Source organism: Gopherus evgoodei, chromosome 10 (assembly GCF_007399415.2).
Source record: "Gopherus evgoodei ecotype Sinaloan lineage chromosome 10, rGopEvg1_v1.p, whole genome shotgun sequence".
Classification (NCBI taxonomy): Eukaryota; Metazoa; Chordata; order Testudines; family Testudinidae; genus Gopherus; species Gopherus evgoodei.
Window position 1 is genome coordinate 13,658,523 of NC_044331.1, and position 26,253 is coordinate 13,684,775.

The 26,253-nt window shown below is 41.1% G+C and overlaps 1 protein-coding gene across 10 annotated transcripts in view; it reads left to right on the top strand.

The window, feature by feature from the left end:
* Positions 1–26,253, top strand: part of AKAP13 (A-kinase anchoring protein 13) — a 332,046-nt gene that overhangs the window by 261,469 nt on the left and 44,324 nt on the right. For 8 of the 10 annotated variants that reach the window (XM_030577586.1, XM_030577582.1, XM_030577585.1 and 5 more), the window contains 4 exons: positions 3,455–3,580; positions 7,975–8,017; positions 10,108–10,240; positions 20,353–20,524. In XM_030577586.1, the coding sequence (XP_030433446.1) occupies positions 3,455–3,580; positions 7,975–8,017; positions 10,108–10,240; positions 20,353–20,524 (474 nt within the window). The remainder of the gene's footprint in view (positions 1–3,454; positions 3,581–7,974; positions 8,018–10,107; positions 10,241–20,352; positions 20,525–26,253) is intronic. The other 2 variants (XM_030577590.1, XM_030577591.1) reach the window with 1 other exon arrangement.

Genomic DNA, 26,253 nt, shown 5'->3' on the forward strand with positions numbered 1-26,253 from the left:
CAAGATCATCTTTAAAACAGGCATGATAATTCTTACCAGTCCAAGGGGCATTGAGTTTTAATGTCGGTGAAGTGCTTTTGTGCCTTTTGTTGGAGGATCTCACAGTATAATACATAACTTTATTGGATTTCCAAAACTGAACATCGATCTGTTCATTACAGCATATTTAGTCTATACTTCGTTATACAAGAATAAATTTCAGTGATTTCATAGAAATAAAGTAAATAAAATCTAGAAGAAGTTTAATTGTCCATGATTATTCTATCCAATTGAATAATTTTATCAGAACATAAGAACAGCCATATTGGGTGAGACAAAAGGTCCATCTAGCCCAGTATCCTGTCTTCTGTCAGTAACCAATGCCAGGTGTCCCAGATGGAATGAACAGAACAGGTAATCATCAAGTGATCCATTCCCTGTCGCCTATTCCCAGCTTCTGGCAAACAGAGGCAAGGGACACTACCCCTGCCCATCTTGGCTAATAGTCATTGATAGACATAACCTCCATGAATTTATCTAGTTCTTTTTTTGAACCCTGTTATAGTCTTGGCTTTCACAACATCCTGTGGCAAAGAGTTTCACAGGTTGACTGTTCATTGTCTGAAGAAATGTTTCCTTTTGTTTGTTTTAAACCTGCTGCCTATTCATTTCATTTGGTGGCCCCTGGTTCTTGTGTTATGCTATATGCTATATGCTATAAAATAAAGTTTATCCCAAAGACTCCAAGGTGCCCTGGGTGGGAAGAAAACAGCTTGTTTTGCGCAAAAGCTTTAAAAATAAAACCCAGCTGGGTAAATGTTTGGGGGATTTTGGCCTTATCTTGGTCTCTGCATGTGCATGTCACGTGTTGGTTTGAGAACCGGTTGTAGAGTTGCACTTCCTCTAATCTCCAGATCTGTGGTTCTTGCTGCATCCACACTGTCCTGAAGGAACTGGCAGATGTGCATTTAGTATTCACAAATGCTAATGCTGGAGCATTTTATATAATCAGAGAGTTCGCAAGAGCTGTTGGCTGGAATATGCTGAAGGCTGCTCCCAATTTGGGAATAACACATTTCCAGTGAGGAGAATTATTACAATTGCATACAGGAACTTCTAAAACTAAAAATAACTAAACTGAAGTAGGAACTAAGCCAGGCCTGGGGAGCTTGTTCTCTCTACATTTAAAATATTGTGGCTCATCTTTCCTCTTTGAGAATAGTCTGACAAGATAGTAACCTAAAAAGGAGAAAAAATAATTCTTCACCATTGTGGTTTTCAGAGCAAAGATGCAGGAAACGTGAGTGATTTGTTTGTCCATCAGCAAGTTTATTAGGGTATACGAATAAAACTATAACTTAATTTTGTCTGCAAATGTCCCAGCTAAATGTCTTCCACTGGGAAATGCGTCTCTGAGGTTTTTGCATTAAGCAGTGCCATTGATTCTTGAGTGTGTCACATGACCTTGACCAGTCCCTCCCATGCCTGGTCATATTGTTCAGTGACAGTGAAAACACTGCAGGAGATTTTTCATCATGTTGCTTTTTTTGTCTGGGTAATCCTATGCGTTCTGAATTTCCGTTTTGTCTTAAGGTACAGAACCAAAAATATACAAGAGACTCTTTATAAATGGTCAAAAAGATGTTTGCTCTTTTCAGTTGTTTCTTGAAAACTGAAATTTGGTTCCTTAGCGTTTGTTTCCTCTATTGTGCGTGCATGCATGCATGCAAGTTTGTGTGAAAAAGGATTGCTCACAAGCTCTAGGATGTATGTGCTGATTTGTTATTCTGGCATTGCTCAGAAAGGCCGAGTTTTGTTGTAGGCATTGCTAGAATGCTTAAGCAAATAAAGCCTTTATTGTTTTGTGTGGTAAAAGGCTTTCGAAGACTCAAAAAATTACATTGATCTTGAAGAAAGGTTTTTAAAAGATAAGTCAATTTTTCCCCCCACCAATTGTTCCTGTAGGTAACTGTCTGTTACCTCCATGTTTTCTTTAGTGACTTCTTGCAGCTAACTGCAGTATTTCAAACTGATGTGCTATCTTATATCTGCTTGGATGCTCTTTAAAGAAAAGGCTACTTTTGCGTGACTCTAAATTGCACTGAAAAGCAATTCCTCTCCATAAATCCTTAAATCTATGCACATTTCAAGTTGAGTATCAGTCTTCCCTCTTTCTCCTTTTTACCTCTATTTTCCCATATGAAAAATCCCTGTAGTGTTTAATAGAAAATAATAGCCACCCTATAGAATTTAATAGGGAATCATATCTGTGCTATAGAATTCTGTAGTATTCAAAAACTTACAGGATTTAGTAGAGAATCATACTCATCCTACAGGTGTATTAAGAGTAACTTGATCAGTTTAGTAGGATTATATATTGTTTTACCCCTATTAAATCCCATAGTACTTTTCCATAAGAGTTATTATGGCTGGTAGGACACTGTGCCTCTGTTTCAAGAAAACTACTCTCTTTAGCCAAAGATTAGATGGTCTCCTGCTATTAAGGAACTTTTCGTAAAAGAAATTAATTTAAAAAGCCAGTGCCGTAGAAGGCTCTTCATCTGTGTAGATTTGAGAGAGTACGGACACATGCCGGGAGGCATTGGCCCTGGTTCCTAGGAAAAAAACAGATCAGGAGAGAAACATCATCATTTCACAGACTGCACTAAAATAAGAAAAAAAGCAAAACATTTAAGTATGTGACAGAATTATACCTATGAGTTTTTGCAAGCTTCAGTCCTGTTACAAGGGTCCACCTCATGAAATAATTTGGTGCCCTGGTTGGCAGGCTCATCAAAGTTGGACTGAATAGATCATGGAGATTTGTCCTTCCTGTAGAACAAGAGGTATGCCCTTTGAAAAGAATAGTAGGAGGAAGGCTGCTGCTGAGAATGCTATATTTGTTTGAAAGATAAAGTAAGGAGTTCAGCTCTCCAGTGCTATCAGTTCAGCACCTTTCACAAGAATAAAATTAACTGGATCTTCTAAGAGCGGCAATGGTGGCAACAACACTAAATAAATAAATAAATAAAGCTAACAGTTCAGCAACACTGTGTGGCTGTAATAGCACCTGGTATGCCATTTAAATGAACAAGGTGTGCCACTTAACCAGTATTTTGAGACATTGAAATGGATTCCCTGGCAATTATCCCAATAAATTCAGTAGGTGCTGTTTATTCTGGGATTTTACTGTATTTGGAAATATAATTGTTCAAATACATAATCCTATTGAGCACTGCAACAAAAAGCTGCCAGTGAAAATAAGAGAAGCCTGGACCCCAAAGTTATGCATGGAATTAAACGTGCACCTTTTAAAATAAAAATGGAAACAAGCTGAATTCTTTGCTGCCTCTGCTTTTCTGAAATCAGCTGCTCTGCTTTATTTTTAGTTTGCGGTTGGCTACTTTCTTCTCCTTTTTATTATTAAATGCATTTTCATGCATGCTCTAATGTCTGCTGTTAACCCACTTCTCAGCCCAGAGACGGACTCGACCATGCGGACGAATCTCCTTCTCCTTCAACATCTCTCCACTCATCCCTAAGTCTAAAACTCTCTTTTCTGTTGGCTCTTCTTCCAGTGGTGAGGAGGAGGAGTTGGATAGTAAGTAATCGTTTTACATGAACTGCAGCCATTATGGGTGGAGGTAAGGGGAAGGTATTTCAGCTTTTTTTAGACCTGGCTATTTTAGCTTGGGAGCATTACGATAATCTTTCCATTGCATGCTGCCTAACAGCGTCACCTTCGCCGTTGTGTCTAAATGCTTCAGTAACAGCAGAATGAAAGGATTTTAATCCAAAGTTTTTAATATTCCAACACCTTTCTGATACATCAGGGAGGCTGGAGAAGGTTGATTGTGTCAGGTCAGTAAGTGTGATGTACCTACTGCCATGGGAATGGGAAATATTGTTGGTCTTTAAAAAAAAAAAAAAAACTATTATATTGTGAATATTCCAGCACGCTGGGAAAATCAATTGAGATGGGACCCCAGACCATGTGTGTGGATCTGAATGCTCAGAAACTGCACTGGCAAGAGTTTGCCCACTATGGGCATTTGCAGTCTGAGCATTGATTTGGATTAGAATTTCACAGCTGTCCCTGTTATCTGGTGAGTTAAAAGCACACATCTGAGCCAAACACACTCAAATTTTGGGAGCTCAAAATCTGGGTCTAGATTTTCTGGTTGAGGTCACACCTGTAGTGTTTTTCCCTGGAGGACAAAGATGTTCATGCAATGATTTTGGGTTATGGTTGGTTGGGTTTTTGTTATGACTTACCCCTCTCATTGTGGTAAAGGAGACTTCTCCCCAGCCAAACGTTTAAAAAAAAGAAAAAAAAAGTCATCCTGCCAGAAGACAGCGTGACCATTTAAAATCAGAGTAGCCCAGACTGTCTTGTGTTCTTTCCCTCAACCATCCCATTATGACCAGTGAGCTTTAAAAATTGAGTTTATTACTTCCCCAGAACAGAAAAATGTTCCATAAGCTGGGGGCTCATCACTTGGAAATGAGAGAGAAGGAGAAAGACCCGGTTTTATTAATCATCTGTAGGATGACAATGAGCCACCAATGTAATGCAGTCAGAGAAAAAAACAAATGCGATCCTGGGATGTATCAAGTGAGATATTTCCTGTAGAGATAGGGAATTATTGATGCTATTGTAAAAGGCACTGGTAGGACCTCATCTACAATACTATAAACAGTTCTGATCACCCTGTTGAAGAAATATGAGTTCAAACTGGAAGAAATATGAGTTCAAACTAGTAGAAAAGGGCTACTAGGATGGTCAGAGGAATGGAGAGTCGATCTTACAAGAGGTCTAAAAAGGTTTAGCCTATCAGAACAAAGGCTGAGAGGGGATACGGTTGCTCTCTCTAAGTATATTGAGGGTAAACATCGAAGTGGGATAGGAGCTATTGCAATGTTGGTACAAGGACAAATGGGTATAAATTGACCATGAATAAATTTAGCTGGAAATAAGGTGGTTTCTAACCATCATAGAAGTGAGGTTTTGGAACAATAGGCATACAGGGGGCAAATTACCACACTGCTTTGAAGATGGAACTTGACACCTTTATACACTTCTACTTCAATATAACATGACCTGATATAACACAAATTTGGATATAATGCAGTAAAGCAGTGCTCTGGAGGGGGGCAGGGCTGCACACTCCAGTGGATCAAAGCAAGTTCAATATAACGCAGTTTCACCTGTAATGCAGTAAGATTTTTTGGCTCCCAAGGACAGCGTTATATCGAGGTACAGGTGTAATCTGATCATATGATAGAGTTGCCTGCAATACCAGGAGACTGGAGTCAGTGACCCAAGAGGACCTATGTCTTGTGCTCCTACTTTGCTGGGTGTTTGTTGTAATCCCTCTCATTCAAACAGTTCTGTGATGGCTTTATATGAACGTTGCTTTAGCCACAGGTATTTTTAGATACAAAAACCCTAGACTTGTATTTTTTCCACCTCTCCAGGGCTCATATCTGATGGAGGAGATGGATGCCTTTACTTTTAGATCAAGTGTGCATTTTAATTACCTTCCTCCAATATCTCTACTCATCCTTTGGAATGACACAATCAGATATTTAGATTGTCTTTTGGGGGGCGGGGGGAGACGAGTTGCAGATTTCAGATGGGTAAATTATTACTGGGCGAGCTGGTCTGTACATTTTACGGAAAGTTTAGTTGGTTGTGAGCAGGCTTTTGGAATTCTTTGGCCCCCTTAAGTTTAATAACTAGCTGTCCTAGGGCATTGCAAGCTGTTTTCTGTCATTCAGGCATTCTCATTGGAATATGCCACTTCTGCAGCTTCTTCTTGTATCACGAAACTTATGAATTATTCTAAGTCCATCTACCATGTGAAATTATTGTTGATGGTGAAGCTCAGAAGGTTCAGATAAACACCCAGAAGCTTGGCTGCTTATCCAGACTCATTGGAGTTGCACAGTGGGGCTGCAAATCTCAAAAGAGTAGTCTTTTTCAGGTGCTATCTAGTCATGGCACTGATGAGATTTTCTTGCTGTTACCCAGCACTTACGCTTTTGGTTCCAGGCAGAGCCAGGAAGCACTGGGGGAGAAGGAAACAGAAAGTATTGAGGGAGGAAAATCTCTCTGTCCTTCCCTCTGTCTGTTTTTATGGCGAATATAACAGGTATCTGAATGCTGTCATACAGTCCTTTTTGAAAACATTTAGGTTTAGTAAAAAGCATTTTAGTTCAGAATTTGGGTTAGTTCTTATTTTGTCTGAGTTGGTTTGCACACCACTGTCAATGATTCTCTCTGTTCAAGGTAAAGTATTGTCTCACATATGGGATGAACAGCAACTGCATCGTTGAAATGCCATGCAGCTCAGGAATTCTCAGAGATGCTGAAAACTGGATCATGAACAACAGATTATTGCAGCTCTTGATTAAATATTGCTTCATCCCACTTATTCTGGTGACAGTATAGGATGGTAAAATGCTTCATAGGTTTTATATGGCGTGTTTAAATTCAGTCAAGGCAGATGATGGTTAAATATATAGAGAGCGAGTGAGCGAGCAAAGAGGTTTAACCTGTGTTGACGAGTAGATTGAAGTTGAGGTGAAGAGCAGAGTCCACTATGAAGTTCACCATGGACAACAGTTTGAGCCTTTAAATTACTTGTACAATACTTAGATACTCAGGTAATAGGCACTATTCAAAAACTGGAGATAGATAGTAAATGGTATGGAGCTTGACTGAATGAATATCATTGCACTATGTGATTTGATTTGAGACAGATCACTTGCTAGACTAAAGGCTCCTCAGAGGACATACAAAAAGGGTCTCCTAAACCAGGACTAGGTGACCAGGTTAGGCCACTGTTTAATTCATGAATATCCAAGAATGAAAGGTAACAAAAAATAGCCTTCTCTTATGCTATTCTAAGAACTGTAGTCAGCAATCGAGACTGTATTTATTTATTTTAGAAGTGGGGCTGGGCCGATCCTGAAGAAATGTGGTCTTTTAATAAACTTTATAGCTTCTGGGTACTGATCTGCCCTTTGCTTCGGATGTCAAGTGCTAAGTTCCTTTGCATTAGCTCTTAGCTCTAACTTCTGTTAACAGTGTTTGAAGCCAAAGTACTATTGTTCTTGTGGCAATTACAAAATCCTAATAATAAGACCAGCTATGTTGCTTGCTGTCATTGTAGCATGTTTGAAAATACTTTAAAGGGGTCCTTTAGAGTCCTGCCATGCCTAGTTCCTGGAGGAAGGATCAGGCATCTTTCTCTGTCTGAATTGATTTGTTTGGATTTTTTAGCACTCCCAGATACTAAGCAGCTACTCAATAACATCTAGCATCAGCTAGATAATCTGCTCCAAGCATACTATGTAGGCGGGTTTCTTGGTGAACCAGAGGAATTTGAGTCACTGGAGGACTTCAGTAGCATGTTGTACATCGTTTTTTCCTAGAGCACAATTTTGGGTGATTAAGCTCTGCCTCTGTAGACATTTCAGTGGAAAAATGAATAAGGCTTCTCTTGTTTCCCTTGTCCTTTTATTACATGCTTAAGGGTTGTGAGGGGGAAATGAACTATAATTTTATCAACTAGAATTCTGTTTTATACATGTACTAAGGACGTATTTTACAATAGATTCATTCTGTTGGAGTATAAAAGCGCTGAGGCAGTGTCTCTCATTTTCACCTATTGTAATTAAATTAGCAGTTTGGAATTATGCACTCATAATGTACGAGTGAAGATCCCAGATTCACATCCTTTTCCTTACAGCTGGTGAATGATAAAACTGCTAAGCAACCCACCTCTTTTTCCACCTCTGTCACTAACTCGGAATCCCATGGGCTGTGGTGACTGTTCTTTCCCCATGGCACATGAAGAAACATATCTGAGCCTTTAACTTCTAAACAGTCCCCTCTTTTTCATAAACCACCTGAATCCAGGAACTATGTTTTTAGCACTACTGTGGGCAAGACTTCGCTGTCTAACATTTTTGTTTAATTTTTTCCAGGCACACGATCGTTCAACAGCACCAGTAGTTCATTGTCTCAGAGGTACAGTACTGTGATGGTCTGATCTTTACTCTGCTGAAATGCCAAAAATATAGATCTGATTTTTTTTTTTTTAGAAGTATTGACCACTCCTAGCCTCTCTTGACTTCAGTGGAGTCTGCAAGTGCCCAGACCCTCTGAGAACCAGGCCAATATTTGTGTACATTGAAGAACAATTTAGAATCGTAAAAGATTTTTTTAAAATTGCCACACTGGGAATGAAGATGGGTCCATCCATGCAGCTGTCATTTCCTGAACAGTGGTTAATTCTGGATGTTTAATGTTTGTTCACAAATAGTAAAAGTTTAGAATATTATTTTATTATTAATCAACATACATTTACACAAGACCCAAATATTATTCCCACTTTTTCCCTTTCCTCTTGTCTATTTTTTTTATGATTGCAGAGATTCTCATGTTTTTTAGATATACTTTGTTCATCCTTGCGTGACTGTAAGCAGAGATCCTCTGTTCTGACGGGATGCTTGCTTTAATAATTCCTTTCTGCATGGGGGCAAGATAGCATTTGTGGCATCATGGGAGCTGGGGTCTTTGATCACTACTTCACACTTTGTGCTACTTCTCCTGGCAGATCTGACTTGTCTGACTTACCCCGAAGGCTCTTGAGCACCTTTTATTGCTGTTTTCCTCTCCCTTTGGTTTCTTCAGCTGACTGCTTCACTTTTGTATTCTGACATGTCTTGGAAAGGCTGTATATTTTATGTGGAATATGACTCCTTTATGTACATCCCTACAGTCTTTTTCCTTTTCTTTTGGAGTGGAGGAGTGTTGTGGGGAGGAGATATTTTAGTTTTCCCCCTTGGAACTTAATTCTTACAGTGCATGCTGAGGATTTGGACAGGAAATGGTGCATGTTTTTATAGGACCTGGTGCCTCCTTTTCCCTAATGTAATAAAAATGCTCCTATTTATTTGTACTGTGGTAGCCCCTAGGAGCCACACTGGTGGACCAAGACCCCATTGTGCTAGGCATTGTACAGATAGAACAAAAAGATGGTCCCTGCCCCATAGAGCTTGCAGTGTAACCGCCTTGTAAAATGTTCCTAAGTGCACAGCAGTGTGTTATCTTCTGAAATCTCTGACATAGCTTCCTATTTGCTGAGCGCCAGGACAATCGTTTTATCCACTGTCGCCGCCACAATATGGCTTCTCTTTTGGCTTTGCACCTCTTTCACCAGCTCCTTCTGAAATTATTGATAGCTCAAAGTTTGACATGAAACGAACCTATAGATTAACAAATAAATAGAAATTGAGTCCTATTTGCTCTGCTTTAAGGGACCAGTAAAAATTAATAGTCTAGCAAAGATCATTTTTAACAAAAGCTCTAATTAAATTGTACTGGAAATATTGGGGGTAGTTTATAGACATGGTGCTTCTGAGTGGAGACTGTCCTTTGTGCAGATTTAACTGCATTTCTTTCTTTGTAACCATCTGATCTGTGTGTGTTATGGAAGACACCCGCAATTTATGCCAATACATTAAGACTGAGATTGGGTATGTGTAGCCATACAGAGTGGGAAATTGCTGACTACTGTATTAATGAAAAACTGTTTCTCCCTTAAAGCAGCAGAGGGCACAATGTCATAGTGTGAGACTAAGTACAGAAATATTACCAAAGAAGGTCTCTTGCAACATTTGACTAAGTGGCTGATTAGCGTTTAATCTTTAGCTTGTCATTATTCATATAAAAATGTAAACTGACCAATGAATCTGTTGGTTAGCTACAATAGCTGGATGAAAAATATATTTGCTCTTTTAAAAAAAACAACAAGATTTCCTCTAAAACAAGGAGGAGTCCGGGGGCACTTTAAAGACTAACAGATTTATTTGGGCATAAGCTTTCATGGGTTAAAAAAAACTCGCTTCTTTACTTTACCCACAAAAGCTTATGCCCAAATAAATCTGTTAGTCTTTAAGGTGCCACTGGACTCCTTGTTGTTTTTGTGGATACAGACTAACACGGCTACCCCCGATACTTGAAACCATGCAAGTTTTCCTCTAGTCTTTTCCCCTGCTCTGCATGACCTGGGAAAAAAAATTTTAAAACCCACAGTCTCTGTTTTTTGGCTTTAGTGTGTCTGAAGAGAGCGGCAACTTACTGGTTCCCTGCCCCTCCAGGAAAGATTTAGAATGGAAAAGTGGAACAAAAGTCAGTCGCACCTTCAGCTACCTCAGGAATAAAATGTCCAGCAGCAAGAAGAGCAAAGTAAGTGGCATCTAGTGCCCATGTGTTGTTATTAATCATGTTTTTTATGTTAGTGCCATGTGCTTAATGTTCACATCCCTGTGAATAAGACTTCTTAGCGGGTTGTTGAGAGCTCTTAAATGAATCCTGTTAGGCCTCAAAGAAATATGTTCAGTCTAACATAGTGCCCAGGGGTGAACACCAGGAATTACCACCGATTTCAACAGGACTTTTAAATTCTTGGGATGTGGCCCATAGAATGAATAACAAACTAGAGTGAGCAGATGTCCTGATTTTATAGGGACAGTCCTGATTTTTGGGGGCTTTTTCTTATATAGGCTCCTATTACCCCTCACCTCCTGCCTCGATTTTTCACACTTGCTATCTGGTCATTCTATAACAGAGACATAAATGTAATGAAAACAAATTTAAATCTGATGTTTGGAAACGCTGGTTATTCTGATAAAACAAAGTGCTTTTGGTGAAAGGCAATAGGCTCATTTCTGAAAGATGGTCTTTCAAGGTATTTTAAACACTTCTAAAATCTCTGTCACGTCTGTAACAACCTCTGGGAAACCTGATGCCGAAATTGATTTCTTTACAGAGTTTGATGTACTCTTGTGCTAGAAATATAAAAAAAATAGAATCACAGACATTAGAGGTGGAAAAGACCTATTCTATCCTGTTTACTCTATGCCCCTGCCAATTCAGGACTGTTCTCTATAGGGCATTTCCTAGTACTTTGCTCTCCAAAGGTTTCAGGAATTCAAGCTATGCAAATACCCACCACTTTCTTGGGGAGGTTATTCCACGATCTGATACATCCCACTGTTAGGTAGAGTTTTACCTGATGTTCAGCCTAAATTTTCCTTTATGTAATGACATCCCATTGATCCTGAGAGACATTGGTTTGTTCACCTGGGGGCTGAGCTGCTGACATTGATTTTTAGATTTATTTAGAACAAAGTATTTATTTATTTATTTTGGAGAACAAAGCAGACTATGTAAACAGTTATATGGAGAGGGAAGAGAACTGGGTCAAAATGTAAGTGTGTCAATATGGAATGTGTCCTTTTAAGGAACATGTTATTGAAAAGCAGAAACAAATAACTAGTGTTCTACAGTTAGGTTTGTTGGTCCCTATATGTAAAGGGGAAAAGCTGTTTTGTCTGCAAGGATTTACCCAGCTGTGCACATCTTATTGTGTCATAAGCTGTGATTGCCCAAAACAATAGTGCAGTGCAAACCTTTCTAAAAAACTGCAATTTGTGTGGGCAAAGGAAAACTAGCAGAATTTGCAATACTAAAGGGGAGTGATATAGTAATTTCCACCTTGCAGCTAAAAAGTGTCTGTGCTTTTAGCACCTGATCAGTGATTATTTAAAACATTTGCACCTCTCCAAATTTCCAAAGCCCACAGATAAATGTATCATTCCATGCAACTCTGAGAACTCTGGAGAATCCTCACTGGCTGGAGAGATCAGGTTTCCTCCCCTGTGAAACATTGCTGTGCAGGGGGAAAATCATTATAAAGGCAAGTTGAGGCAATAATACAAACTAGCAACAGGAAAAGGGTGATGTATAAAGAATATAGTGCACATGCCTTTGTCTTTAGTGTGGGTGCCAGTGCCACTCAGATTTTGCCTTCTTATTTCTCTTCCTCATACACTGGATTCACCCAATGTAATAGCTCAACTGGCTGAATGTTCCCCCAAAGCCTTTTTGTTTTTAAAGAGATACTATCTCATAAGTAATGATGGATTTTCCCCTTAATACTGAGTGACGGGAGTTTTTACAATTATATTTTTCCATTGAAGATATGAAACATTCATGTGCTCCATTAAATTTGAATCTCTGGATCCAGTGATGACACTTGCTATATAAGTGTGTTGCTATATTTTCAGTTCAGGCAAAAGAGACCTGTTTGTCTGTCCCACATGTTCTTTATAGTCTCCTCTGATCTTGTGGAGGACATGGCTCTTTAATAATAATAATAGTAATAGAGACCGTGTCATGTTGTTAATAAACAGTGACAAAGAATGTGTTGTGGTTGGCAAAAAAAACTATTTGAGGTGGTGCTGGTAGCGCCACATATATTTGAGTTTGCCCAGCACTTCCCGTTATAAGAGCTGGTTGCCAGTTGCTTCTAACTTTGCTAGACTAGAACAGATTTCTGTGTTGGGTGCCTCCCCCGAGTGTGGGGTTTTTTTTTATTTGTTCTGGGTTTTTTAAAGTTTCAGCAGAAATACTTACGGCTTTTACAGGAACAAGATTAGGGGAATATACTTTGTTTTGCCGGTGTTGAAAACGTTCATACATTTGGTTTATTGAGAAGCTCCAGCATCTCCATGCATTGGAGCAAGAATTTGTGATTTGGCAGAAGGGTTGCCTTTGTGTTAGGAATATACTTCTTGCTTTTCTTGTGGGGAAAATGCCCACAGTTGCCAAATTATAAGCTTTTGAAGAATATCAGTTTGCACATGTTCAATAGAGACATGATAGTGTTTGACAGCTAATTTCAGCAAAATTTCCATCTCCATTGAGAATACTGCAGCACAAAGGCTGCAGAGGGGGAGCCAGACTTTTCCTGCAGATGGTTTGAGATTAAGGATAGACACTGGAAATAAGGGCAGGGAGACTGTCTTGCTTGTGTTTTCACTGCTGTGGAAGCTTGGTGATGCAAATACTGAGGAACAAGAGTCCATACCTGGAGGGCAAAGGGAGTAGATTAGGACAAGGAGCCTTGGGGAAAAGATACCTATGAGGACAGGGGGCTGACATCAGACTAGGAGCTAGGGAGAGGCTGGGACTAACTGGCAGTCCATAGGGCGGGAGAGACAGATCAGATGAAGACTGGAACTGGGACTGGCTGGGCAAAGGGACTTGGAACCCGAGGGGGACGAGAACCGAGATCAGAGGGGGAGCCTATTGATGGGGAAGCCTGACACTGGCTGCGCAAGGAGCCAGGAGACAAAGACTTGGATTGGGAGCCATGGTGAGGAAGGAATGGAACTCAGAGGTGGACCCCAGAGTGGGACATCAGGACTCTCTGTGCAAGGATGAGCTCAGGATACTGAGATCAGATGCAGAGCATGAGTATGGGAGGGCGGAGGAGAAAACACAGGATTGGGAAAGGGATGGGGCAAAAAGGGCCAAGCTTTTGAGGGTGGAAGGGAACAAAGGCAGAAAGGTCTATGACCACTAGAGCACACTCCCCGTCAGAACCTGAAATGAAACCCCACGATTCTTGAGTGTCTCCATTCCTCTGCTGTCAGCAAATAGCTGTGAAATCTCTGGCAAAATATGTGTTTCAGCTCCCCTCTACTGTCTGGTTCTTATACAGCAGTGTTTCCCAAACTTGGGGCGCCGCTGGTGTAGGGAAAGCCCCTGGCGGGCCAGGCCAGTTTGTTACTTGCCACGTCCGCAGGTCTGGCTGATCGCGGCTCAGTGGCCGCGGTTCGCTGTTCCAGGCCAATGAGAGCCACTGGAAGCGGCGGCCAGTAGGTCCCTCAGCCCACGCCACTTCCAGAAGCTTCCATTGGCCTGCAGCAGCGAACCGCGGCCACTGGGAGCCGCGATCGGCCGGACCTGCAGACGCAGCAGGTAAACAAACCAGCCCAGCCAACCAGGGGCTTTCCCTACTCAAGTGGCATCCCAAGTTTGGGATACGCTGTCATAGAGGATGACAGCATTCTACTTTTATCAGTTACTCCATTCATTCAAGTGGTAGAGGTCTGCTATATGTTCCATGTGATGAGATTTCTGTTTTTCCAGTTTGCTTTTTTAAATACATAGCAAATTGCACACGAAAAATGACATGGATAAAACATTAAGGTTGCAAAGTCAAGCACTCAAAAGTTAGGAATTCCAGAATTAAGGTTGCATGTGCATATGCAACCTTAATTCATAATGCGCATGCATTATGATTCTCTCTTTAATAACATGATCACATACTAATTTTTCCACAGGACCTGAGCACCATTCTGTGCATGGGATGGACTGGGCTCTGGGGATGAATTATGGTTTTGTAGTGAGGTAGACTGTTGAATGTAGGACCCTTGTCTCATGTGTTGCCAAAACTGGGAAGTGTGTAATGAAATGAGGCAGGAGACTGCAGGAGGAGAAAGGACAGTCCCATGGTTAAGGCAGTTGAATGCTACCTTGGAGAATTGGCTTCTATCCATTCCTCTGCTACAGAATTCCTGTGAGATGCTGGACAAGTCACTTAAACCAAACTTTACACAGGTGGCTACTAAATGTGTGTTCCTCATTTTCTGGGTGCCTGTCTTGAAAGCCTAGGGTGTAATTTGCAAAAGAGATGAGCTCTCCAAGTGCAGCTGAAGTGACTAGGAGATGCTACAGAATGCTAACTACTCTGAAAAGTCAGGCTCTAGGCATCTCAGAATGAACACCCAAAAGTAGTGGAATCTTTTGACCATAACCTCTCTGTGCTTCAGTTCCCCCTTGTAAAATATGAAGCATAATACCACATCACCTTGCAAGGGGCTGTGAAAATTAATTCATTAATGTTTGTGAAGCAGTCAGATACTGTAATGATGAGTGCCATTCCAAAATGTAAAAGGAAATTAATAATTCTTCCTTTAGAGCAGGGTTTGAATAATGTGCTGTAAATAAGTTGTGGGACTGCACACTGAACAATGGAGATAAAGCGAAATATTGAATAACTGCTTGTTCAGTGAGCATCATCAATCCTGTGCACTGAATAAGTCCTCTGGGAAAAAAAAAATATGACAGGGATCGGCTTACCTCAGCAAGCCCCCTGGCGGGCCGGGCCGGTTTGTTTACCTGTCGCGTCTGCAGGTTCGGCCGATGGCGGCTCCCACTGCCCACAGTTCTCCACTCCAGGCCAATGGGGGCCGCGGGAAGCAGCGCGGGCCAAGGGATGTGCTGGCCGCCACTTCCCGCAGCCCCCATTGGTCTGGAGCAGTGACCGCAGCCAGTGAGAGCCAAAGGTTGCCAATTCCTGATATATGATATATAATTAGACTATATCATAATGCATATGCACCAGCAAGCTGAAATAAGGTAGCATAAGCAGCTTTAATTGTGCCATCCCCTAATTTTTGAGTGCTTGACTTTCCAAACTTAACATTCTTTTAACATAGGCCTTTGTGTGGTAATACAATAAATGTACAATAGTGGAGTCATCTCTGGTGCATCATCTAGAGATTGTGACATCTTTACGCCCTTATGCAAGGGAGATCAGTTCCCTTTTGTTGATCTCTCTCTACAGGATGCATGCTGTGGTCATTGACAACCTCAGAGCTGCATCCAATTATGGCAAGTTCGAAAGAATATGACAGCTGTCCCCGTTCTCCAATGCAAAGTTAAATATGAGCGAATGTATTTATATAGAACCCTTCATACAAAACATTCGTAATAATTTGTGAAATATCATGTACAGTTGGGGGATTTGCTGACAGTCCTGGCCATAAGGCAAGAACTGGGAGTTCATAGGAGATCACAGTTGTACATAGAGAAAGATTCTGTTAGGAAGAGGGATAAGACAGTACATGGAGAATGCACATTGAGTACTTCCTTTGTCTATTAAACCACGAGCCACAGAGACAGCCACACGCTGGCTTTTTTGACTACTTTTAAACTTTCTGATAAAACAAGAGTCCCTCCAAGATGGTAAACGCAATTTGCTTTTTAAAAGCTCGCAACAGCTAACAGCTTTGACTCTTTACTAATTGGCAATGCAGAGTGATATCTAAGTCAAACACTTTTTTTTTTTCTTCTTGCTTTGGGATATTTTTGTGTTAATTACTGCAATTTTACACAGTAAGTCTGAGAAACACAGGTTCACGTTCCTCAGAGCACTGGATCGTCACAGAGAAGAAGAGTTTTTTAGATTAAAACATGAGAGACAAAAAACAACCCTTGAAAGAGGAAGTAGAACAGGAAGATTTGGTTGGTTGTTCTAACTGTATCTAGTAGAGCAAGAGGCATAAACATACAGTTGCTCCTAACAGATTTTGCTCTGCTCGGAACTTGGTTTTAGATAATGCAGTTTTCTAAGATCAGTTATAAAATGAATTTTCTGACAAAGACCATGACCAATATATATTTTTAAAAAATTAAGTTAGCAACAATGAAAAAGGAGACATATAGGCAAAAGAGAAATTAAAAATAAAGGGGGAAATAGATAAGTGGGTAATTTTACCAGTGTGTCTAATGTGCATCATCATGTTACTTCAGTTTTACATTGGTGAAACTCCATTCAACTCAATTGCATATAATGGTTCATACATATACACGCGATCTTTACTGTGTGATATTGCTCTTAATCAGAAAAATGTTCAGAGTTGCTTCCATTTTCAAAATGAATTTCTGGGGAATGACAGCAAATATGGAATCAAATTAAGAAAAGCAGGGCAAGTAATTTCTCCTGTCATTCACTTGTGCAGTTAAAGGAGGTGTCTGCATCCAGGGAGTTTTAAACACCACCAGCTTTTCAAAATAGCATTTCAAAGAACTGAGATTGTAAACATCTGTGAATTAAAAAAGAACAACAAAAAAAATCAGTAGCTAGAGATACACAAAAGCAACCTCTCTAGCCATCTGTATGAGAAGTGTTTTGATAAATAGAGTACTGCAAAAGTACTAAATACTGGTGAGGTACACTAAATGTGTATCTGTTTCTAACAGAATAAAATTTTCTTTTCATAAATGCCCTAAGTATTATAGTGGGGTTATTTTATTAAATCTCTTTTAAAGTCCTGGCCGCCAATTTAAGTGCCACTTTCCTTTTAAAATTCATTTCCTCTTGCCACTGCCCCTCTGATTTTTGTAAACAGATCTAGCTAGGGAAAAATGCGATACAAGCAGCCACAAAATAGTTAAGATCATCTTTAAGGAAGTCAGCAGCAAACAGACCTCCCTCTCTCCCTTGCCCAAGCAATCTGACTTCCTCTCCTAGTAGTCTGTTACGGCAGACTGAGCAGACCAGTGTGCTGTCACTATGGACTAATACGCGTAGAGAACAGCACTTCTGTCCCTGGGAAAGCATGTCGGTAAAACGGTGTAGATTTAGTGAATTACCTGAAATAACAGTGAGACTAGTAGGACTGACGCATTGGGAGGTAAGAACTTAACCGTTATTTCACACTGAAATCTGATGCTTAAGTACACTGCCCAGTGAACTGGTTCCTTCAGCCATGCTGGTGGGTTTTTTATGGAAGAAAAGTATTGCTATTTTCATACTGTTATTTGAAGGAAGCTTCAGTAATGTGTAGTGTAGGAAGAACATTTCATTTTAAGGTAATGCTTTGTGATGTGTTGTTAACGCACCATATGAAAGTTGGTTTTTTGCTTACTAAAGATGGTGCAGTATTTCCTGTGTCTAACTGAAATCATCTAGTGTTTTTTAATGTTTTTTCATTCTTTATAAAATCATAAAGGACAGTTCATGTCCCAGACCCCAAAATTACCAAATTGCAAAAAACCTGTCTTTAAATACCAGCTGCATTCCCTGGGAGTGGCTCTCTTTTAGCATAGCTAGGAGGATTTAAGTGTTCACAGAGGCATAGAGTCTGGCTGAGAGTAAGATCCTTCTTTTGGAGGTCTGAGTTCCTCAGAGTCTGACATTCAAGCAAACCTTTTGGTCTTGATTTGCTACCACCCTTATGGAGTATAAGTCCTGAGCCCCTTCCAAAGTGAACTCTGCTGGATTTGCACAGTTCAGCAGATTGTGAATGGGAGGTCACCTGGAAGTCACAGGGTTCTAATCCAGTCCAGATGGTTTAGGAGACTGCTGGCCGTTTCAGCTTTGTCTGTGCCAGATAAGATTGTCACATTTAATACTGCATCCTAAGTATCTTTCATTTCTGTGAATGTAATACAGAGAGGGGCTCTGGGGCCAGTAACCGAGGTAGTCAGCTTTAGTTTAAAGGCCATGTAGGGATGGACTCAGCTTTGGATTCATAGAGAGAGAGAGACAGAAATGTTAAACTTGTTACTAATTATTTGCATGCGACATCAAAGGCTCAAAGTTTTCCTCATGGTGACTGCAGAACTTGTATTCACTGTCCTGGTATTCACTGCTTTGTTGCTGTTCATCAGTCCTACTGCAGAGCAGCAGAAGAGATCTTTTGTTTGTTTATTTAGATCTCTACTGGAAAAATGTTTAGCTCTAGGCATGTTACATATCATTAACAACATATAAATCCACAGAAAACCTTCATAATTTCACTTCAGCTTCCATTATGACTTCTCTTACAAAAGCCATCATGGTCTCAATAATCCATTGCGATAGAAATGATTATCGCTGAGATGATGATGGGGTTGCATTGTGTAATGAGCAGTTAAATTTTTTGTGTCTGTGCAGATATATATTCGTTGAAGGGTTGAATATTATTCACATTTGTATTTTGCATGTGCAACTCCCATGAAGGTGACAGTGATGCAGGCCACATACTAGAGAGCTAAAATCCCTGTGATTGATGTAAGTTATGACCCATATTTAACGCGACTTCCAAACATAGAAGGAAACCAACATATTGTCACTTCCTATATTTTTTCATCATCTCAGTATTTAGTCATCTGCTACCTCAGGCTGTGCAGACGGGAATGTTTGCATTTTCTGTGACTTAGTTTGATCACCCATTAAGCTTCAAGATTGGGAGGGAACTTCAAGCCTGCATATTTAAAGCAGCGTAATCTTGCTGAAACAACAATCTCTTTGTGGGAAGGAGAAGGGACCCTTCTGAAAATCAGAGCGGATGGGCTTGAAGGCTTTGCTAGTCAGCCTGCCAAAAGCAGCTGTGCTCGAGATTCCCAAAGCTAAGAGTAACCAGTGTGGCCTCTTTAAGATTTTATATAATGCTTTGATGCTAGTCTATGTATCTGACCAGTCTTATCTCCCCTGCTGTCGAGACATGGGGAGCTCAGAACCGAGGCTTTGCAAAGTAGCCGTCATCTGCCTTTACTGGTCTCTGCAGTTAAGAAAGACAGAGCACAGTGAACAAGCCGGTACTAGGTAACCTGGAGTCCCATTTAGCCGTAGTTCAGTAAATCAACCTACTCTACTGTGCTATGGATAGAAAGTTTGTGAAAAATCCATATCCCCAAGGAGATTATTCAAAGCTGATTGAATGAAACTGAAGAAGGCAGCTCAAACTAGTGAAGAAGAAAATAAGGAACAGAATTCTATCAGCCCACCCCAAAATAAAGGTCCATCTTTCTTCTTTAAAATACACTTATAAAAATTATTTTTTACATTGGCTGTAAAAATTAACTTCACATTGAAAGTTTGGCCTACACAAACTTTTAGTTTTAGTTATGCTAGTGGGGGCAAAAGACATATCTGGCTTTAAGACTAAGCTTGATAAGTTTATGGAAAGGATGGTATGATGGGATAGCTTAATTTTGTTAATTGATCTTTGATTATCAGCAGGTAAGTATGCCCAGTGGTCTGTGATGGGATGTTAGATGGGATGGGATCTGAGTTACTGCAGAGAATTCTTTCCTGAGTGCTGGCTGGTGAGTCTTGCCCACATGCTCAGGGTTTAGCTGATCGCCATATTTGGAGTCGGGAAGGAATTTTCCTCCGGGGCAGATTGGCAGAGGCCCTGGAGGTTTTTCGCCTTCCTCTACAGCGTAGGGCATGGGTCACTTGCTGGTGGATTCTCTGCAGCTTGAGGTCTTCAAACCACAATTTGAAGACTTAATAACTCAGACATAGGTTAGGAGCTTGTTATAGAAGTGGATGGGTAGGATTCTGTGGCCTGCTTTGTGCAGGAGGTCAGACTAGATGATCATATTGGTCACTTCTGACCCTAAAGTCTGAGTCTAAGTGCTGAAGAGATTGCCGTTAGTGATGATCAGAACCAGGGTGTATGTTTAAAGACAAAAATGGGAAGAAACACAGATGCTTTGATGAGAAGAGACCTAATTTCCTGAGCTGCTGTACTTTAAAATGCCTGTGTAGAGAGAGGACACGGGAAATCTATAGTGTTAATCCTTTTCTGTGGAGGCTGTACATTTGCTTCTGTAGCTGAGATCTATGAATACACATGGCTTTTGGTAAGGTGTGTATGGATCAATGTACTCATAGCTCCAACCATGAGGGATTTGTCACTAGACTCTACAGGTCCTTTTTCCCTTTGCAGGAAAAAGAGAAAGATAAGGAGAAGACGAAAGAGAAGGACAAAGATTCCAAGGAGAAAGAAAAAGACAAGAAGATGCTAAATGGACACCTCTTCAGTGCAACCCCTACCGTGGGTCCAATCAACTGTTACCACTGTATGAAACCTTTCAACAAAGATTCACACCTCTGTGCAAGTAAGTTGTTTTTCTTTTGTGTTCCACTGTTGGTGGAAAGCTTGTCGGCCAGAATCAGGATGCTGGTCATGGATCTTTTGCTTTATTCCCCCTTCAAGTTTGAGAATTCTGGTCGGGGAGAAGGGAGAACCCGATCTGATTAATGCATCAGCCTTTCGCTTCAGGTAGCAAGGGTTCAAATACGACTCTCAAGTGAAATGGAGACTGGTTTTCATTCTAGTTCATAGCTGATGTTTGGACCAGTTTACAAGTATGATGCTGTTCAGTGTTGTCATCTGTATCTGTTTAGAGGTAACAGATCAGGACTCTGGTATATTACTAGTGCTTGGGACTGAGATAAATTATTAAAGCTTTTGGGGGTGATAAGGAAAGCTAGCTTGGATCATGACTGTTTAGTTTTCCATTTTAACTTCAGGAAAAAGAGAACTCTCTATCTTATCCCTAGTCTACCTCCTGCTTTAGCTCCAGCAAATACTGATTCAGTGTTACAGTGAGTTCTTGGTGGCAGCAACACAACATTATGAAATTAGAATACACGCACCCTTTTCCCCTCGCATATGTGCATCGTGGTGATGATGTGGCTCAGATCAAAGGACTGCCATGTTTCTTTGCAAGCTTAGTCGGTTGTAGCAGTTCTATTTAAACAGCTTTCAGACCTCAGTAAATCCTGTGCTCTAAAGGTTAAGAGTAGTTTCCCCACTCGTTGATACATCTTACCGTGCATTCAGGTGCTTTTGGTAAGGGGAATTTCCAGGTCCCTGAGATGTGCTTGCTTCTTGCTGATGAGTCAGGTACAAACCTTGCTGGCCAGAAACAAAAACAAAAAACAGGTAGTTTATTCTCTGCCTAGTAGTAGCTGTTGGCTTTAACTAATGTAGTCTCGAAGGATATGTAGTATATAACGTTGAAAACACTGTATGAATAACAGCTATTTATTGATGCATTCATAGGGTGAGTATTAGAGGGGAAGGCGTATGTGTATAAATGCATTCGTGTTGTGAAATATGTAATCAACACTCTCTAAGTATAATGTAGCTAGGCTTGGCCACATTTGATTTTAATCGATAACTGTCAGTAAACATCAATTTCAGCTGCCACACTGAAATCAAAGAAAAAAAAATATCTGTGGGTAACAGTCAGCATGCCTGCAGGGAGCCCTCTGAGTGGGTCCATGACAATAAAGCTCTCCTGCCCTGCCTCAGGGCCAACGACACATGATCCCTGCAGGTGCAAGGTGAAGTAGGGAGGCAAAGCAGATACCCCTGGCCAGGACTGTGAGGAGTCATTGTCGTCGTCCCTGGCTGCGGAGGTAGCCATCCTGCTATCTTTGCAGCTGGAAACCCGTTCCTCCTCCTCCTCCTTCCAGTCCTCGCTGGGGTTCTCTTTCTGCTGCATCATGATGACCGCAGCATCCCCTGCACCTTGCACCCCAAAGTTTTGGGTCCCTTAGTTGCACAGGGACACCTCTTCAGCCCAACTGTCAGCACTGCCCTTAGCCCAACCCTACAGATGTAAAAATAAAAGTAGTTACAAATGGAAAAAAATCTTTAAAAATGGGGAGAGGAATCTTAAAACTAAACATTGATAAAAATCGTCAAAATTAGAAAAAATTGAATTGTGCCAAACCTAAGTGGAACATAGCCAGCACATTGGCCACTGGGAGATATGGGCGTTTATTTAAATTAGTTTGATGTTCTTGTTCTAGCCCCTAAGCAGGATGTTCTTCACATTACAATCTGCCATGTGAATTCAGGAAGGTTGTCAGACTTAGTTCAGCAGAGACCAAAACAGTCACTCCTTCAGTTTACAGTTCAAAACTTGAAGATATTTAGAAAACTGCCCTGTGCTGTTGATCACTTGCTATTGAATCAGTGATAATTTTTATCCTCATGTTTAGAAACAATACAATGTATTTATAAGTACCTCTCCTGGTCGGAAGCAGAGTCCACTGGCTCTCAATGTGGTGTTTGGCTGCTGATCTGAGACCTGTTCAGCATGTGCTGCCTTTCCACTGGGAAAGAGGCTCTGGCCCCAAACTACTGCGAAATAGGAAGCTATGAATGGCCTGTTCTCCTAGAGGATGCAGACTGCAGCATTCACCCATTTGGCAGGCAGCACAAGGACACTCAACTGCAATAGATGACCAGCATCTAAAATTGTTGGGGGGAGGGAAGGGAACAATAACTAGTTGTATCTCTAGAATCAGAGGCAGCTTTGGCGTTTCCTGAAGGAGAGAAGACAGCAGCATAATTGTACAAAGCCTGGTCCATCTTAACCTGCCAGGAAGTGGAAAATTTTAACAATTATGCTTGCTTTAATCCATCCTCTCCCCCCCGGTGCTTATTTTTTAAATCCTCCCAATCCATTTAGGATACAAAACATGACCTGATTTAACTTATTACATTCTGATGAGCTTAATTTGCTCCAAAAAGTAGCTGTTAATAAATTCCTGACTGTCTGTGGACCTGTGCAGATAGGGATACATATTCCGTGCCTATAAAATTAACATTGTCCTGGATGTACTTTTATGTGTTGCATTTCCTTTCAATATACAGGTTTAAACTATGCAAGGTTTATTTTAAGTCAGTGAGTCTCAAACTTTTTTACTAGTGACCCCTTTCACACAGCAAGCCTCGGAGTGCGATCTCTCCCCCCAATAAACACAATTTTTAATATATTTAACACCATTATAAATGCCAGAGGCAAATGGAGTTTGGGGTGGAGGTTGACAGCTCATGACCCCCCATGTAATAATTTCGTGACCCCTTGAGAGGTCCCGACCCCCAGTTTGAGAACCCCTGTTTTAAGTGAATATGCATGCACACAGCATAGGCTGTGGCACACAATGAACATTGCCTAGGGTCCTGTCCTCATAAAACAAATATAGACACAAAAAATAAGATGACTGTCACTATCAAACAACGGTATTAAATGTCTTTGCTACGCAATGACAGTCGCTGCTTCCCTACCGTCCGTCAGTTATGGCATGCAGAGAACAAGGGGAAGATTTTGAAAGATACAAATCGGGATCAGGTGCCTAGCCTCCATTTATTTTCCATGGAAGTTGGGTATCTAGCTCCTCTTTGTGCCTTTCAAAATCTCCTCCTACATATGCACATGTGAAATCTCTCTCACCTAAGCATTGTGACTTAATACACGTCCAATATCCTAGCCAAGAGCCCTAGAACCATAGGCTTAGAAGGGACCAGAAGGGTCATCTACTCCATTGTGCGATGTCCAGTGTAAAGGAGACTATAGCTTTGGCATAAGTTTTGTGTGATTTGTGTTTTTATTTTTTGCTTCGATGGGTGTAAGTAATCCAGCCCTGTTTGATTTAGAGCTTGTCCATACTACCCAACAGGTTGGACTACGGGGGTGCAAATAGCAATGTGGGCCAAAGTACTGCATTGTTGCTTCCTCGTCTGGACGCTGCAGCCATGAACTAAGATTCCTGGTTCATGTTAACATAGCTCTCTTCAAACAAGATTTATAATTTATGACCACAGTGTCCACCCGGGGGTGTTATTGTGGAGCATTAGAGGGCGTACAGATAGTCACACATACCATAGTTTGTACAATGGCACACCGGTGCACTGTAGCATACTGTAGATACAGTCTTAAGGTACATCTACACTGCCCACTTCCTTGGCAGCATCTGGGGTACATCCCACATAACTCCCCTACACAGATATAAATAAATAGCATTAAAGCTGGCAAAGCATGGTGTAGGCAAGTAAAGACATGTCTGAAGGGTGTGGGTATGTATGCAAATATGTACTGTATAGGCTGTCTACCCACCAACCTCATGCCTCCTCGTCTACACTGCTAAAAAGAGCAGGGTCCCACTTTTGGCGCCTTCCCTGCTGCAGGAATAGATTCCCCCAGCAAGGGGAAGGCTCTGGTGGCAGAGGTAGTGGAGAAAAGCTTGAGTAGCTTCCTACTGCAAAATGGGAAGGGCTCTGGCGGGGGTGAAAGGTTCCACCAGCTCCCCATTGCAGGAGCATTCCCCTTGCACGGGGAAAGGCTCTGGCAAGGGTTCACCGTCCCTGCTGCCTCTCCCCACCAAAACCTTTCACTGACGTGTGTAGCTACACCTCATAGTGTGGATGCATCCTGTGTAGCTACATATGCATGACATGCCACCACTGGTAATGTGTAGTGTAGGTGTAGCCAACAGCTTCTGTCAAAATTAGAGTAATGTACAGTGTACGTTAGCTCGCTATAGAACACATGGAATATTCAGGAGGCCAGATGAAGCCTAAGAATCAAATATTCTTGCAGGGTTTTTTGTGTCAGATTAAAGATGCACGGGTTTCAGGGGACTTGTTGGTTTGCAGTCCTTGCTTCATTTTGCAACTTGCACAACTCTTTCCAAAGAGAGGAAGTGTCTTGTTTTGGGAAATGGGATGCAGCACATCAGCACGTGAAACTTTTTTTTGTGAAACCAAAACCAAGTTGTCATTATGGAGGTGCCAGTAGCAAGTTTATAGTTAAAGTTGTGTTGAGTTTTGCGCACAAAGCAGAGATTCAGCTTCTTGATTATGTGTCACACTTTCACGTCCATATATTTTGTATAAAACTGTCGCTGTCTGAATTTTTACTAGGATGATTTGGCTGTTTTTTGTGGTTTTCCTCCATCCTTTTGTTCCACTTCTGTTAATGGAGCCCTTTGGTTTGTGCGTAGAAGGAATTTTCATTTGGGGATGATTGCCCTGCGTGTATTCCAGCCTGCATTATATCAGAGGACACCAGCCAGTTCCCATGTCTCACAAATTAAACCAGTTCCTGATTGTGATGATGAGAGTCTGCTGACTCCCTTCTAAAATGACCAATATTCAACAGCAATGGTCCAGAGCAGTGTTTCTCAAACTGGGGTCGCCACTTGTGTAGGGAAAGGCCCTGGCGGGCCAGGCCAGTTTGTTTACTTTCCCCATCCGCAGATTAGGCCAATTACAGCTCCCACTGGTCACGGTTTGCTGTTCCAGGCCAATGGGTGCTGCTGGAAGCAGGGCAGGCCGAAGGACTTAATGGCAGCCGCTTCCAGGAGCTCCGATTGACCTGAAGCAGCGAACTGCAGCCAGTGGGAGCCGCAATTGGCCAGACCTGCGGACATGACAGGTAAACAAACCGGCCTGGCCTGCCAGGGCCTTTCCCTACACAAGCAGCGACCGCAGTTTGAGAAACACTGGTTCAGAGTTCAGTTGTTCATATAGCACAGATTGCTTCACATTCCACTCCTTTTCTGCACTAATGGCCACTATTTACTGTGGTAGTTCTAAAGAGAGTAGACTTTTAAAAAACATCTACAATACTTTAGACATTGTACCTGTGAGCTATTCAGATTATTTTTCCAGCTGATTGCTCCAAACATCTCGGAAAAAATTAACTTTTTCTTAAAAAAAAAAATAAAAATAAAAATAAAAAAAACTGGAGATATTATAGATGTTTCTAAAGGTCAATTTTTGAATAATTCTGGCCGTTTTTTTTCCTGTCATTTTTTTTTAATGTAAAATACCAGCTTGGGCAAACCAGAAATGTACCTTCTGTAATTATTAATGGTTTTGTAATTGGGGGGTGAGGGGTGCTGAAGAATCTCCCTGCATGGCTGAAACTTGTTGCTGGTCCAGAATTTCCGTATAAATGCATCCAGTGACTTTTGCACCAGTTAAAGTGAATTAATAATTGCTGCCTGGCCAGCTCCCAGCTCCTATCTTGTCCTAAGTGCTTGG